This window comes from Lepidochelys olivacea (genome assembly GCF_965140295.1).
Source record: "Lepidochelys olivacea isolate rLepOli2 genome assembly, chromosome: 2".
Taxonomy (NCBI): Eukaryota; Metazoa; Chordata; order Testudines; family Cheloniidae; genus Lepidochelys; species Lepidochelys olivacea.
This window is the reverse complement of record NC_140412.1, coordinates 207503927-207518888: the sequence shown is the minus strand read 5'-3', so window position 1 is coordinate 207518888 and position 14962 is coordinate 207503927. Positions and strand designations below refer to the sequence as shown.

The 14962-nt window shown below is 42.8% G+C and overlaps 1 protein-coding gene across 2 annotated transcripts in view; it reads left to right on the top strand.

Moving 5' to 3' along the window:
• Window positions 1–14962, top strand: part of TAX1BP1 (Tax1 binding protein 1) — a 97255-nt gene that overhangs the window by 51186 nt on the left and 31107 nt on the right. For both annotated transcript variants that reach the window (XM_084621557.1, XM_084621556.1), the window contains exons 6-9: window positions 5854–6002; window positions 6128–6218; window positions 7952–8137; window positions 14605–14832. In XM_084621557.1, coding sequence (XP_084477683.1) covers window positions 5854–6002; window positions 6128–6218; window positions 7952–8137; window positions 14605–14832 — 654 coding nt within the window. The remainder of the gene's footprint in view (window positions 1–5853; window positions 6003–6127; window positions 6219–7951; window positions 8138–14604; window positions 14833–14962) is intronic.

Here is a 14962-nt window from a genome sequence, read left to right as displayed (position 1 = left end):
CTTGTAGTGTGTGGTATCTCTTGCTTAAATAAACTGTGTTGAGTCTTCAGCATTCTTAAAGCCTCATTAAGTACTTCTAAAACTGGCTTTGACAGTGCCTGGTTTATAAGGCTTTCTGAATGTTGATGCAGTCCAGAGACTTGGTGTTTTGTAGCCTTTTCATAGAGTTTGTCAGCATTGGTGTTGCTGATTGGTCTGGCAAATCAAGCTCCTCCAGGTTTACCAATTATAGCAGTACGAAGCTTTCCTCTTTTGTAAGGTTATTTGCAAGAGTACACCAGTAGTCTTCTTTTGTAATTTCAATAAATGGGAAAAGTTTAGCCGACAAACATCTGGAACTGAATTTAGGTTGTGGAGACACTGTTTCTTCAGTAGGTAGCTGTATTTGTGCTTTGGGCTGTTCGGATGTTGATACACCACTTGAATCTTCAGATGACATGTTGATATACTCTTGGCTCTTGGTATGTTCTTCATCTTGTTTGATTTGACCCTGGAGTGGTGAGGGGTGGTGGTGACTGGAGAGTTCAGCAGGGTGTAGGGAAATCCCTGCCTGATGCGAACCGTAAAATTTTCGGAGTGACCTTGGATTTGATCAGGGCAAAGACCAACTCCCATCCCCAGGAAAGATCTTTGCACCATGGGTGCTCTGGGAGACCTAGTTACACAGATTCCTAGAACATCAGTTCAGATGTGCCTCACTCTCTTGGGGCATATGGTGTCATGTTCTTATGTGATGCCTTTCACCAGACCCCGCCTCCGTTGTCTAGAAGCATGCCACCAAACAGTATATGCACTGAGCAAGTGCAGCATGAACACCATGAGGTGACATGGTAGATGGACCCTGGACGTGAGTTGTTACCTTTCTATCCCCTACACACAACAAGTTGGTGTTACAGTTGCCTTATGCTTCAGAAAACCAGAATGCACCTGAATCTGGACCTGAGAGCAGTAGAGATCCTTGCAAAGCATTCCTACCACTCATACAATCTCCGCAAGTTCTGATACTGTCGGATAGCATAACAGTATTCTGTATAAATAAGCAAGGATGGGTGAGATCCATCCTCCCTGTGTATAGAGGCAGTCAACTTATGGAAATGGTGTATCCGGAATTACATCATCCTATCAGCAGCGTCTCTCCTGGGCATCCAGAATTCAATGCTGGACAGTCTCAGCAGGCATTTCACCACCAATCTGATCGGGAGTTTCATGATTCAATTGTAAACAGCATCTTCACTTCATGGAGGACCTACATTGCCTGGGAGGCAAACTGGCCACAAACAGGAAGTGCAATATGCACTGGTCCAGGAGAGCTCAAGGACTGATACTCTGCTATTGTACTGCTGTGGGGAGCTTAATGACCTAGGTGACACACTGCTAGTGCAGTGGATAGATCACTTGAGCTATGCCTTCCTTCCCATTCCACTGCTGTCTTGGTTTCTGAGGAAGATTTTACTAGCTAGGGCACAGGTCATCCTCATCTTCCCCAAATGGCCCAGATATTTCTGGTTTCCAAGTCTACTACACAGGTCATTCTGTTCACCTATCAGCATTCAGACCCTCTGGGTCTCTTGACCCAAGAGAATGGCAGGGTCAGGCATCCCACCCTGGATGCTCTTCATCTCACAGCTTGGTATTTGGATGGGCATAAATCCTAGAATCTTCCTGTTCCAAAGCTGTGCAAACCATTCTTAATCATACCAGAAAGAAACTGGTAGTAAAGCCTCAGTGCTCTGAAGAACCCTGATAGTCCTTCTGGTAACCATGTATGAGATCTTCAGTTACTTCAATAAGATCATGTGTCATTTTGGCCTGGGGTATTTATTGGTATATTATATCTGCCTTTCTGTCATTAACTTTCGTCATTTAACTTTCCATTTTGTTGTGCTAAGCTCTATCCCATTACATCTGGTTGCATGATATTCTTAGACATAATATTGCCCTGCCTGGGCACAAGGAGCATGTTGTAGTTAAAGTGTCAGCCTTAATTTGAATTCCCCTTTTGACAGTTTGTGCCACCACTAAAAGTTTCATAAACAGAGATTTTGTAATTTTGGGTTGACTGTACACAGCAAAGGTACTGCAGTTCTGAATCTTAAGCAGTTAGTTGTCTCCCTCTGGTGGCCAGATAGGACTAGTGAACAATGTTCTAACGTTGCAGTGGTGACAACTCGTACAGTAGCTTTCTAAATGTATAACTTTGTACAGTAAATCTGTTCTTTTAACCTGCTTTTTCTTTGATCCTGTAAACTTTTGGAAAACATTTCAGTATATATAACACTGATATAAACTGGAACACGGGCAGATTTATTGATTTAATAAATTTGTTCTTTCAGCAGGTCTTAAATTTATTTTGCTGTTTGAAAACATTTTTATATTAATCTGATTTATTCCTCTAACGTGTTTCAGCATAAATCCAGGTTCTACAGCAATTATCTGCATGATAATGTTGTTCATTTAAAAGTCGTATTCAAATATCAAATATTCATTTGAGTTGGCTTCCCTACCTGGTTTACTAGAAGTGCTCCTATGGTTAGAAAATGACAGGGAGCACCTTGTTACTAATGTAGTGTGTTCAGTCTGCATTGCAAGTGCCCAGATTAGATCCCACAAGTAAAGTGGGATCTGTGTAAAGTACAAAAACTGAGCATTTTTAAAATATTTTCTGTGCCATTTTTTTACCCAAACTATATGATTTTTGATAACATGCACATTTTTAAAATTTGAACCTTTTGTGGGTGGAAATCTTGTTTGTTTAAAATAAATTTAAAAAAAAAAAAAGGTTTTAAAAATTAAACAACCCCCAGAGTTACTTGTTTTGGCACCAGGAATTTCTCCCTTAGGTGCTGTCACTGTTCTTATGAGGAGAAAACTGTTTGACTACCTGTAAATGTTTTAATTGATCTTGCTTTACTTATTTTTTAAACTGATTAATTTAGACAAATTGTCCATCTAATTTGGTGGAAGGACTAATTTGCAGATATTCTTAAGTCGTACAGATAAATGAAGTTCTTGCATTTTATTTAAAATTATGTATTTATGAGAATAGCCATGAGCAAATGGCAGTTTTCTGTGAAATGACAGAACTCATGTGTCCTAAAGTAAACTATAATATGTGCTACAAAATCAATATGGGGCTTTTTTGTTTGTACATTTTTGTAGTGTCCATAGACTCCTTCCTGCAAACATTACACATTTGAGTACTCCCATTGAAGCTAGTGGAGCTAATTATGTGTACAGTGTTACTTCACATGAGTGTTTGCAGGATTAAGCCTTAAATCTGTTTTTTAAGTATCTGAGATTTATGCACAATATAAGCGTTTTAAGGTTTTGTTGAAAGCAAATGTACATTGCCTTCATAGTTAATTTAGATGTACTCACTTGTTTCTCACTTCTGTATTTTCTTAGAAATTGAAATAATAATTGTAGTGGCTGATACAAGTGAGGTTATGTTTTAGTTTTTATGATAAACCCTGGGTTTTTTTGGATTTGCAGGTACAAATGTATTTTTAAAGTGTGTTTTAAGTATGATAAGGAATTATTTTAGATGTTTTCCAAAGTTGTATCTGCTTGCTTGACTGACAAAAACATAGTTTTACTACTGATTGATAGTTACGGGAGAATGAGCTGGATTCTCTTTAGCCATAGGCATCATAAACAGCATTGGCAGCTAGAATCTACCTCTTTACAGTCATTACCAGTAATAAAGAACACAGTGGTCAGGCTGTGGCTCCGAGCCCCTCCGCCGGAGCTGGGTCGGGAAGAGCCATGCTGGCAGCTGTGGGGAGCCTGGGTTCCTCTACCTGCCCTGGGCGGGGGAGTGGGGACAAGCAGCTCCTGGCCTGTGTCCCTGCCCCCCAGGTCCTCCCCAAGGCAGGTGGAGGGACCCAGGCTTCCCACAACTGCCAGCGTGGCTCTCCCCAACCTGGCTCCTGCTGGGATGGGTGGCAGTGGGGCTTGGAGTCACAGCCCAGCGACGGTAAGAGCTGTGCAGGCCGCTGTGGGGAGCCACGGCGGACCCTCCACCTACCCTGGGCCGGGGGCCAAGGCAGCTCCACAGGTCACCCTCCATGCCGCTGTGGCTCTGCCCGCAGTGTGTGTGTGTGTGGGGGGGGCCTGAGAGCGGTCTCCTGCTGTGTCCCTGCCTGGCTGAGGACGGCGGAGGGTCTGCAACTCTGCGTGGGCTCCCCACAGCTGCCAGCAGGGCTCTCCGCAACCGGGCTCTGTTGCGGGGCGGGGCTCGGAGCCTCAGCCCGGCCATGGTGAGTACAGCCCCGCAAATCTGTGGATATCCACAGACAATTTTTGCGGATTGGATGCGGATACACATTTTTGTATCTGTGCAGGGCTTTAGTTATTTGTTTTTTTTATTTTCCCTTTTCGATCTCTGCTTAATCCTTAATCCCTTGTGTGGATTTATATATAGGTGTTAAGTAAATACACCTTTTTTCTGTATGTAGTTGGCAACATGCTTATAAATATATACAGTTATATGAAAGGATACAACATTAGAGACCTAAGAAATTAGAACTGGAAAAGACCTTTTGGGGCCATGGAGCCCATCTCTGTGTTAGTACAGTTTCTTCTATAGTGTGATATTAAGTCTTTAAGTCCCTTCTGTTTCATCTTGTTAAAAGTTGTAGTTAAAAGTATATTCAGTTAGAGCACCTGATACAATTTCTCTCCCTTCTGGTGAGTTGATTAGTCACACTTATATGGTGACCTGTATTATCCTCAAGACCCCAATTTGCATTAAATCTTTAAAACTGAATTTTCTTTTTGCAAATATGTTCCCATTTTAGAGTCATAAGTATTGATTTTTTAAAAATACCAAGAGCTGGAAAGATGTAACATGACCAAAAAACAATTGATTTACATCCCACATTTCCTTAGTTGAACAAGTGTGCTACAGTATGAAAATAGGTTGTATGTATGCACAATTGAGTTAGTTCAGAATTTATAATAAATACAGTGTGTTTTGTTTTAAAGTGGAAAATATATTTTAAAAATGCATTAATGAATGTAATAAGGAAGATATTTAGAGCAGAGCCAACTTTTAAAGTATAGAAATTGGCCCTCTAAACCAGGGGTGGGCAAACTTTTTGGCCCAAGGTCCACATTGGGTTTCCGAAATTGTATGGAGGGCCAGTTAGGGGTGGCTGTGCCTCCCCAAAGAGCCAGGTGTGGCCCACCCCTGCCCCATCCAACCACCCCTTCTCCCTGACCACCCCTGGAACCTCCACCCCTGACTGCCCCCGCTGCCCCATCCAACCCCTCCTCTCATTCCTGACTGCCTGCCCCTCCACCCCCTCCCCAGACCACTGCCCCCATTCAACCCCCCATTCCCTGCCCTCTAACCACCCTGACTCCTATCCACACCCCACCCCCTGACCACCACCCCGAACTCCCCTGCCCTCTATCCAACCCCCTTGCTCCCTGCCCCCTTATCGTGCTGCCTGGAGCGCTGGTGGCTGGCGGCGCTACAGCCCTGCCACCCAGAGCACCAGACAGCACGGCTCACTGTGCTGCCCGGCTGGAGCCAGCCATGCCACCGTGCAGCACAGAGCACCGGGTCAGGCTGCAGCTCTGCAGCTGCGCTGCACTGCCCTGCAAGAACTCGCAGCCCTGCCGCCCAGAGCATTGCACCGGCAGCGCAGTGAGCTGAGGCTGCGAGGGAGGGGGAACAGCAGGGGAGGGGTCGGGGCTCGCCTCCAGGGCCAAGAGCTCAGGGGCTGGGCAGGAGGGTCCCGGCCCGCGGGCCATAGTTTGCCCACCTCTGCTCTAAACTATTTGAAAATGAGTTTCTAAATGTATTCCTTATAAATTATATCTATCTATGTATATATATTTTAAAAGGATAATCTTCAAGCATCAGAAGCTCTTAAAATTGAAAATGAAGAACTAAAGAAAAAGTACGATGAAACTACTTCGAAAGTTCTCCAACTTGAAGAAGATATCATGACTGTTACTCAGAAAGCTATTGCAAAAGAAACTGAGTTAGACAGGTATTTGGCCATCTTCTTGCCAGATTTGTTTTATTTTAGTGTTTGTTTATGCACTCATATAAATTGAGAAGAAACGTAATATTTGAATGAATTACTACATTAATATCAATCAATCCATTCCCTAGTCTGAAAGACAAATTGAAGAAAGTCGTCTTTGAGAAAGAACAACTTGAATGTCAGTTAAAGACTGAAAAGGATGAGAAGGAACTTTACAAGGTAACTATTCTTTCTAGCTGCACGTCCTTAAGCTAGATGACTTAGAATAAGACTAATGTCATTTTAGAGAGAGATGTGATAAACTGAATACTCTTAGATAAAAATGGATGGGAAAAACATCAGAATTTGGCACAAGATGTGGAAGGGTCTCTAGAGGCATACTGTTCAATGGAGACCCAATGATTGAACTCTTTTTTGCTAGTACAAACTGCATCTCCACTAGGTGGTTTAGCCAGTGTAGCTATACTTGTAAACCCTTTCTGTTGTAGACAAGACCTCAATGGTAAAATTCCAAACCCTTCTAATGAGTCAAAGTGAGCTGCTGGAGCCATCCTGGTTATAATGAATGTGTATTTCTTTTTATATCAATCTATTGTACTACCTCAGACAAATGGATTTGAGAAGGTAGATACCGGAATCAGTGGTACTTCAGAAATGTCTCTACTAGCTTGTACTAGGGCTTACTTAAGGCTATCGTTCTTTGTCTTCTCTTAGAAGCAGTTGTCTGGATGAGATGTTAGAACGTTAACATCTTTAGGTTGTCTAGATAGCTTTTAAAACAAAAAAATCCGGGTGTGCCTGAAAGCATGTCTGCATCCAAGGAGCAGCTCTTTGTATTAGAGACAATACTGGAAAAGCCTAGTCCCTAACTCTCCTGTAAACATCAAGGCACATTCCATAACCACAGTGTTCTCCTTGTGAGTGGACAGAGCAAATGGGAGACTTCTAGACCTGCATTGGGCACATGCTTGGGATTTGTAACACTTATTAACTAGACATTACATATTAGTATGGTGGCATCTTCAAATATTACTTGGTTGTAACTGACTGCTCTTTCCAGATAGTCCCACTCATTGTCTCTGGTACTGGGCACTGTTGTTGCAGTCCCATTCCTCTAGACTGGTATAAGAGGATGTTGTTAGAAGAGTGACGCCTCTCTGTAATTTCCCCCAAATCATTTTATACCTGTCTAGACATCCCATCCTGGTGAGGACAGTGTTAGTCCAGTGGTTCTCAACCAGGGGTATACGTACCCCTGGGGGTACGCAGAGGTCTTCCAGGGGATACATCAACTCATTTAGATATTTGCCTAGTTTGCTAGTGCTTTTTATGTAGCCTATTGCAAAAGTCAGTACAAACTAACATTTCATACAGACAATGACTTGTTTATATGGCTTTATATATTATACACTGAAAAGTAAGTACAATATTTGTATTCCAGTTGATTTATTTTATAATTCTATGGTGGAAATGAGAAAGTAAGCAATTTTTCAGTCATAGTATGCTGTGACACTTGTGTATTCCTAAGTCTGATTTTGTGAGCAAGTAGTTTTTAAGTGAGGTGAAAGGGGTACAGTTTCCTGAGAGGGGTATAGTAGTCTGGAAAGGTTGAGAGCTACTGTGTTAGAGTTTTCAGAATTGTTATGCTTGCTCTATTCTTAGAACAAGGCTGTGTTTTCTAGTAGTATAATAAAGCTGGTGTTGGATGGTACAGCTGGAAAGTAGCAATCAGAAAGCTTCTAATATAAGGATAGTGACATTATCAAGTGACAAGTATCGGTGTCTGCCGGAAACTGATAGTCAAGCCTGATACAGGAGGACTTAGAAAACATTTAAATGAACAGGTAAGAAGTTATTCTTTGATCTGAGATACACAATAGTCTTTAGAAAGTGACTGATTTCTGTGATTTAATTGGAAAATATGAGTTTGACACTTTTGAGCATCATTACAGATACACTTGAAGAATACAGAAATAGAAAACACCAAGCTAGTAAAAGAGGTCCATACATTAAAGAATTTGGATGCAAACAAAGAAAATATGATATCCCATTACAAAGAGGAGGTTGGCAAGTTACAGCTATGTATAGCTGAAAAAGAAAACCTGAAGAGAGCTTTCTTGCTTTCCTCCTCAAACAAGGTAAGCGGTACTCATATAACTGGCCCAATTTGAAATACATTTCACAAGCTGAAATCATTTTTAATTTAAAGTTGTGTGTTTTGCAAAGGTGCGGGAGGAGTTGAAGGTCCCCTCCAGGATGTATACCTGAATGTCAGCGAGGATAGTGGAGTTTTCAATAAAGAAAGAGACATGAGAAAGTAGGAGAGGGTTTAGGAACAAAATGAGTTCAGTTTTAGCCATGCTAAGTTTGAGTTGATGGGAAAAATATCTGGGGAGGGAGATATCTGAGTCAGGCTAAAATGAAGGGAGAGATGGAGGTACCCAGGCATGGAGAGTTAATTTGTTAGTTGTCTGAACAGAGATGGTAGTTGTCATGTCAGTAGATAAAAATACCAGAAGAGAAGGGAGCCAAATGTCATAGCCCTGTTAGGACTTCACTTTATGGAGTTGTGCAGAGGGAGAGGAAGAGGATCCACCAAAGAGATGTTGAAGGAACAATTCATATAATGCACTGACAAGATTTAACAGTAACATGAAAACCAAGGGAGGACAAGATATTAAACAAGAGGACAAGATCAGCAAAAAGCTCAAGGAGAATGAGAGCAGAGAATTGGTTCCAAGATTTTTTCAGGAAGGATTAATCTTGAGAGCAGTGTGGAAAAGTTAGGAACCAAAATAGAGAGGATTTAGGGTGGTGTATGGACAAGGAAGTCAAATCAACTGGTGGTGTTAGTCTTCTCTTTGAAGGAGTCATCAAGATCAAGAAACTTGCAATCTAGTAACAAGGATTGTGGGGATGGTATTCATTGGAAATGGGAAATGGAAGTGTGAAAGTAGTGCTATTGACAAGGGAAATAGCAAGAGAGGAAAGAGGAGAGCATGTTCTCTGCAGTTTAGATTAGATACGGTATTTCTCATTTCCTTCTTTTGACTGCTTTATGATTTTGCTGCTGAATATATTGATAAAACAACTACTGTGTTTTACCTCAGAAGTGTGTGTTCCAGGAGTGGATAAAACAGTATCTATATTTCATTTGTTAATCTTGCTGAGCACTTACTGCCATTTCTTGAGGAGTCCCTGCCATTTCTTTATTATGCGTTACTAAATCCCACAGATTTGCAGAGTTGTAACTGATTAATATGACCTAGTACCAAAGGGGTAAACAAGCAGTGATTGTGTGGTTCTAGAATATCTAGTACAATGAAGCCCCAATCTTTGTTGTGGCTTTTGGACACTAGTTTATTCTGTAATGCTGGAATTATACCCTGTTTACTAGTATATGAATGAAAAGCACATATTCAAACTAGGTATATTTACATTTACAAAAATGGAATTGTCTTTGTAAGATTCCACTCCTGCTTTTATTTTAAAAAAATCTGGTTTTGGATACTTCAGATGGCCAACATCGTGTAATGGTAGCCATTTTGAAGTGGGCCCAAATTGTCTTCAACAGCTGCCTCTTAACATCTTCCCAAGCATCCCTCACTTACTGTTCCCACACCTCAGAGGTCTACTCAGTGGTACTCTTTTCAGCAACTAAACATTTACCACTGAAATATTTTTATATTGGGTGTTTTTTATACATTTTTCCTTGAGTGTATTTAGTATTTAATACTGTGTATTTAGTGTATTTAGTATTCAAACTAATCTGTTACTTTCAATGTCACTTAGTCCTTTTGGGGAAAAAAAAATTAACTTGAGAATATTAGGCTACCAACCTTTGGTGAATGGAATTATGGCTAAATTCAAGTATCTGAAATAATGAAACGCATTGGGTGCAGCCCAGAATACAGCCAAAGGGCATGTGCTTGTTTAAATTGCATCAACCTTCTGGAGCTGCCCTGTGATATGCAGTGCTGCCTGGAATCTTTTTCAGTGCTGTGACTCTGTCTCTGTCCTGCTGTAGTCCCTATATATTGTATACAGTTCCTATAGTCCACGCTTCCTATGCCAGACCTTGTGAAGCAGGTCCTTGGAAGATAGCTTTACAGCTTTATCTTTCCCACTGCCTGCACCAAAGGAATCCTCCTTTGGCCAGATATGGGGCTTTTAAGGCACCTCTTCACCACTCCCAGCCTTTTCATGGTGTACAGAGCCTGAGCAAGAGAGAGGATGTCACCCAGTGTTTTTTATGTAAAGTCTCCTCTACCATACAAGTGAATTCTGTTTGTGAAACTGTAGATAGCTGTTTCTGCTTATCAGAACTGTTGTAATGTTAATAGAGTACAAAATACGTTTTTAAAGTTGTTAATTGTGTTTAAAATGTAAGCTTGAAATGCAATAAAAACGTAGTGTGCAAAGTAATAAGTAAAAATACTATTTATTGACACTTTTTTATTTTGAAACAAAGATTGTTCATATATAGTATACTTTTAAACTCATTTTAATGAGAAATGGTTGTACACAATTTTGAGTAAATAAAATAAGGGAAAAAATAGGAGCGTGTACAAGTCAGTTCTTCGAGTGCTTGCTCATGTTGATTCCATATTAGATGTGTGTACTCGCCACATGCAGCGGTGCCGGAAGTTTTTGCCTTAGCAGTAGCCGTAGGGGACTGGCAGTGGTGCCCACATGGTGCGGTATAAGGGGCGCCGCCGGCTCCCCCCACCCTCAGTTCCTCCTTGCTGCCAGTGATGGTGCTGGAACATCTGCTGCTTCGGGTAGCATTGTTTCGTTCTCTGTTCTTGTGAACTTTTGAAAACCTGTAATATAGTTGTATATGGTTAGTGCCGGTGCAGAGGATAGAGTTCATTGGAGTGGTCCTCGACTTCACCTGCGCCAGAGTGGTCCTGCTGCTGGAAAGGTTCAACATATTGATGAACCTCATCGTGGAAGTTTCCGCATTCCCTCTGACTACAGCCAGGGTCTGCCAGCTGGGTCACACTGCAGCGTGCACGTACGTTGTCCACTATGCCAGGCTCTGGATGCAGCCCCTGCAACAATGGCTGTTGATGGTCTATTCCTAGTCCCCTGGAAAAGATAGTTACCATTCCCCAGGTGATACTGACCTCGCTGCGATGGTGGACCGACTGCAGGACAGTCCTGGAGGGGGTTCCGTTCGATAACCCCCCTCACTCCATTGAGTTGGTGTCGGACTCCTTGGACCATGACTGGGGCTCGCACCTCCAGACACAGAGGATTTGGTCCCTGGAGGAGGCAAAGTTGCACATAAACCTCAGAGTTCAGAGCAGTCTGGCTGGCATGTGGCATGTTCCTGCCCCACCTGTTGGGCAAGGTGGTGTGAGTCCTGACGACAACACAGCCTCAAGGTTCTATATCAACAGGCAAGGGAGAACGCACTTGTTGGCTCTCTGTCAAGAGGCACCATCTATGGGAGTTTTGCATCAGCCACAAATCCACCTGGAAGCTTGTCATTGTAGACCTGAATTTGATGGGTGGGTTAGTTATGGCTCGCCACTGATCGCTTCCGACCAGAAGATTTATAGGTTCTTATCTAATTCAGACTACAGGGTTCGAGAACTCAGAGTTCTATATCGGGAGAGGACTCTTTGGGTGCTTGGCAAGAACACGTACACCGAGGACAAGACCAAATTGTTAAAAACTTTATTGAGATTAACAAAAGAATAATAAATGCTATGAAACTTATAACTGCAAAACAGTAAAAGAATTCGAAAACTCCTGGTGGTAACATTTATATTACAAGTACCTTAACCTAACATACTCACACCCTTCCTTGAGGACCCAGTAATAGGACTTGAAGGACCAGTCTCGTTCCTGGCATGTCCGATAACACGATGGTGCTGGCTTCCCCAAAAGTTAGGAATGTTGAGTAGTTATACTATACTGCACAAGCTGAGTTGAGAGCATGATAGAAGATAGTCTATAGAATATAGGAGAACAAAGGAAAAAGAGAGCTACTGGAAAAAGCACTTAAAGAAAAGCTTCAGGAGCTAGAAGAGCCTCCTGACTCTTCCTTTCTTACAAGGTATTTTATAGGATCCTGACACTATGTAATTCAGGCCCAACCTACTATATCCAAATCTTATTTCCATACCCTAAGAAATTTATGGCTACCCTTCTCCTATAGGTTAGTGGATTATGACACTTACTTTCTGTATAAAGGATTATCTTGCTCCAAAACTGCCAACCTAGGTTCTCTTGGTGACCTCCAAGTTATGGTGTACCCTGCAATTACCAACCGGTTGTAGATGCCAGATAAACCTATTCAGTGATGTGGATAGTTCCTCCCTTTGTTTCCCCAAAGCTCAGGGACCATTCTTATTTGTGCCAAAGCTTACCAGCTTTTATGCTGACGTATTCTTAACTGATTATACTTTTTGCTATATAGCAGATCTTACAGGCCGGTAGGCTTCTTGCATTTCAGCAAAACTTATTATTAGGAAACACATACCTGAACACATTCTAAATTCAAAGGAATTAATACTGATAAAATATAAGAATGAAATGGATTAATTCAGAAAGAGAAACCTATTATTTGATACGGCTGGCTGGATTAGTAGGATATAGTAACTAGCAAAATAATCCAGTGGGCTACATCATCTTTCCGGCTTCAAGAATACGCTGGGGGACCAGCTCAGTAGGGACTTCTCCTCTCAACATGAGTGATCGCTCCATCCAGAGGTAGCCTGCATGATCTTCCAAAGGTGGGGAACTCCCCAAGTGAACCTGTTCACTACCAGACAGAACAGGAAGTGCCACCAGTTTTGTTCTCAGCAAGGTCTGAGCAAGGCTTCCTCTCTGATGCCTTCCTCCTGTCATGGTCAGGGAGCCTGATGTACGCATTCCCTCCGATTCCACTCGTCAGCAGGGTCCTGGCAAAGATCAAGAGAGACAATGTGTAGGTTGTTATGATCGCCCTGGTATGGCCTCGCCAGCCCTGGTTTGGCACGCTCATGAACCTGACAGCAGCCCCTCCCTGGCCCCTGCCCAACCAATCGGACCTGCGGCTCTTACGTCCCACCCTCTATTTCCTCCAGGTCTTGGTGTGGATGCTGCGTGGCTGAACCCAGAGGAGCAGACCTGTTCAGAAGAGGTTCAACAGGTCCTCCTGAGGAGCAGAAAGCCCTCAACTAGACTGACTTACCTGGCCAAGTGGGCTAGGTTTTCCCACTGGGGTCGTCTGAACATGGCATCTCTCCCTCACATTCTTCCATACAGGCTGTCCTGGACTATGGCACATTCTTTCATTAGAGGGCATCTCGTGGCCATCTCCGCTTTTTACCTGCCGATCTAAGGACAGACTGTGTTCTCCTATGACATGACAGTCAGATTCTTCAGAGGACTCGAGAGATTTTTCCTGCAGGTATGGGCTCCTGTCCTGCAGTGGGATCTTAACTTGGTCCTGTCTAGCCTCACTGGCCTACCCTTCGAGCCACTTGGTTCCTGCTCTCTTTCCCACAGGTCGCATTCCTGGTGGCGGTGACGTCAGCAAGACGGGTCTCCGAAATTAAAGCCTTGACCTCAGAACCGCCATACACGGTCTTCTACAAAGACAAGGTTCAGCTGTGGCCCCATTTGGCCTTCCTGCCAAGGGTAATATCCACCTTCCATATGAACCGGGACATCTTCCTCCCCATATTCTGTCCCAAATCACACAAGACCAGTGAAGAGAGGCAGCTTCACGCGCTGGATATCCAAAGGTTTTACTTAAAACATACCAAGCCTTTCTGTAAATCAACTCCTCTCCTCATCGCTACAGTCGATAGGATGAAGGGCCTTCTGGTGTCCACGCAGAGGATTTCGAATTGGATTACCTCATGTATAAATACGTGTTACAAACTAGCGGAGGTTCCGTCACCGCCAATTGTCAGACCCCACTTGACTAGAGCTCAGGTGTCTTCAGCCGCCTTCTTGGCGCACATCCCTATCCTGGACATCTGTAGAGCCGCAACATAGTCCTCTGTCCACATGTTCACGACTCATTATGCCATCACTTGGAGGCCATGGACGACGCTGGGTTCAGCAGAGTTGTGTTGCAATCGACATGTCCGTGAACTCCTACCCACCTCCGTTGGTACTGCTTTGGAGTCACCTAATATGGAATGGACATGAGCAAGCACTCGAAGAAAAGACAGTTACCTTTTCCATAACTGGTGTTCTTTGAGACATGTTGCTCATGTCCATTCCACAACCCGCCCTCCTTCTCCTCTACTCTGCGTTTCCCACAAAAAGGAACTGAGGGTGGGGGAGCCAGCGGCCCTGATACCGCATCATGTGGGTGCCAGAGCCAGTCCTCTACGGATACTGCTGAGGGAAAAACTTCCAGCACCGGTACATGTAGCGAGTGCACACACCTGATATGGAATGGACATGAGCAACACATCTCGAAGAACACCAGTTATGGAAAAGTAACTGTCTCTTACTTATTATGCTTCATAATGTCTTTGCTAGAGCCAGGGAATTTTGCTTTTTATTTGAAATGTTCAGATCTCATAACCATAACCATGCCAACGGAAAGCATTATATTCAAACATCAAGTTTGTTTGGTTTTTTTTTCTTTCAGGAGGATGCAGGTATTTTAAAGGAACAACTTCGGAAAGCTGAAGATCATATTCAAGCTAGCAAGCAGGAAGCTGTCTTAATGTCAAAAGAGCTGAGTGATACAGTAAATGTGCGAGATAAGACAATGGCAGATCTTCATGATGCTCGATTGGAAAATGAGAAGTTGAAGAAGCAGCTTGCTGATGCTGTAGCTGAGCTTAAAAAAGTCACTCTTGTGAGAAATGAACAGGTAAAATGTTACTTTTTTTTTTTGTTCATGATCACAAAACCTGATGATGTGAGCTTGTTTAGTTACAGGAGTTTTCAGTTTTGATAAAATCATGAAAACAAAACTTGTTTCTGGATAATTAATAAAACCT